Raw genomic sequence first — 2,051 nt, 5'->3', positions numbered from 1 at the left:
TTCCCTTCCCTTCCCTTCCCTTCCCTTCCCTTCCCTTCCCTTCCCTTCCCGTGCTCTCCCGGGGAGGCAGGACCCTCTGGTGCCGTGGTGGGGTCTGTCCCGCGGGGAGGGGGCAACAACTCCAGAATGGGGAGTTTGGCTAATTGGGTCCAGCACCTGCCCAAGGCAGAGAGCTTTGGGAAAGCCGTTTGGAAAGGCACCACAGCAGGGCCCTGCAGTAGGATGTTTGCCAGCCGTGGAACTGAGAGGGCAGGAGCAGATCTGGTGCATGCAGGGGGGCAGTGCCTCTGGTCCTGGGGCGCAGCGGGGATGCTGTGCTGCTCTTCCCTCCTCGAGGCTTGACCACTGGCATCTGCGTCGCCTCTCCTTTTAAAGGAGGGTAGTGGGGACGGCTCCGTGGGAAAGGTGGTATAAAGGAGACGGGCATTAAAAAATGTAAGGGCAGGTGGCCTTAAGCAGTGAGTTTGGCAGTGTACGAAGCCTTTCTAAAGCACATGCAAGCATCCGTGGTGATGGCGGTTCAGCCTGGAGACATGGGGCACTCCTCACCAGGCAGTCTCTGGAGGATGGGTGCTTTGGTGGCAGGAGCTGGTAAGTCTCCAAAAGTGATGTTACCTCAAGAGCACGTACGACGGGGGCGTGAAGGCGGTGCTGAGACCGTACTCACCCGCACTCCCTCTGTGTTGCTGCAGGGCCGGGCAGCGAGGGGACGCCTGCGGGCAGTGGGGAGCGAGAGCTGGGGACGGCGGCCAGCCCCGGCGGGGAGGAGGCGGAGACCCTCGCAGCCAGCGCTGATGGGAGAGGGAATGCAGCCGAGGAGGAGGAGGAGGAGGAGGAGGAGGACACTGAAGAGGATGAAGTTCAGGTGATCGAAATCAAGAGGGAGAACAGCGAGGCGTCCTGTCTAAAGCAGCAAGACAGCGGCAAGGAGGCATCTCCCCCGGCCAGCCCTGGCTGCAACTCCCAGGTGGAGAAACCAGGGGAGCAGCCCAGCCTGGGGAAAAAAAATGATATCTCCAGAGGAGGAGAGGAGGAGAGGAGGAGGGAGGAGGAGGAGGAGGAGGAGGAGGAGGAGGACACTGAAGAGGATGAAGTTCAGGTGATCGAAATCAAGAGGGAGAACAGCGAGGCGTCCTGTCTAAAGCAGCAAGACAGCGGCAAGGAGGCATCTCCCCCGGCCAGCCCTGGCTGCAACTCCCAGGTGGAGAAACCAGGGGAGCAGCCCAGCCTGGGGAAAAAAAATGATATCTCCAGACACAGCTATTCCAGATACAACACAATCTCCTACCGGAGGATTAGAAAAGGAAACACCAAACAGCGAATCGATGAATTTGAATCCATGATGCACTTATAAACTGAGGTGGAGAATTGCTTAACGAGCCGAGCGTTCACTCTGGTTTTGTTTTTCTTTTTTGTTTCCCCCAAGACATATCTCTCCACACAACATGAGGTCACTGCTTTTTTCCTTTTTGTATATGATTTCATAATTCACTGTGAAAATTTAACATCTTCGCTTTGACAGCGGGCAGAGACATCCGTAGCGCAGGAAAATAAATGATCAGTTTGCTAAATATAATACCATTTGATTTAAAGTTTATCCTCTTATTTTCTATCCACCTTTTGTAACCGTATTCAAACAATAGGATGTCTTGAACTGGCTGGGGCTTCTCTAGCTGCCGACACACACGTGGTCCATGCCGTCAGCCGTGCTGGTAATGAGTTGGCAGCGCAGCAGCTCCAGTAACACTGGCCAGGGCAGTGTGAATAATAAAAGAGACAACTGTTTGCAACCGCAGCGCGCTCTGTTTTGCTGTCCATCCGTGCTGGCGTCTCACGGTGCACTGACAGCTGCCTCCTGTTAGCGACCATCCATTTCCACCTTGTGCTGGTGGGATGGAAGGATATTTGCATTCGTGTGTAGATGCTGATGTGCAGGAATTAAAAAAGATGGGAAGGCATCAAGGCCCCAGTTCCCTCACTGCCATCCCTACCACCTCCCATGGGTAGCTGGATTCCTTACGCAGCACTGTAGTCAGCACCAGATAGGACTG

The 2,051-nt window shown here is 55.0% G+C and overlaps 1 protein-coding gene across 1 annotated transcript in view; it reads left to right on the top strand.

The window, feature by feature from the left end:
• ERMN (ermin) overlaps positions 1-1,354 on the top strand; it is a 3,903-nt gene extending 2,549 nt beyond the window's left edge. The window contains exons 3-4 of the mRNA XM_019470411.1: positions 693-859; positions 1,073-1,354. Coding sequence (XP_019325956.1) covers positions 693-859; positions 1,073-1,354 — 449 coding nt within the window. The remainder of the gene's footprint in view (positions 1-692; positions 860-1,072) is intronic.
• Positions 1,355-2,051: the final 697 nt, after the last annotated feature.

The sequence above is a fragment of the Aptenodytes forsteri genome, unplaced genomic scaffold (genome assembly GCF_000699145.1).
Source record: "Aptenodytes forsteri isolate BGI_AS27 unplaced genomic scaffold, ASM69914v1 Scaffold174, whole genome shotgun sequence".
Classification (NCBI taxonomy): Eukaryota; Metazoa; Chordata; class Aves; order Sphenisciformes; family Spheniscidae; genus Aptenodytes; species Aptenodytes forsteri.
The sequence above is the reverse complement of the archived record's forward strand: the minus strand, read 5'-3'. Positions and strand labels throughout refer to the sequence as shown.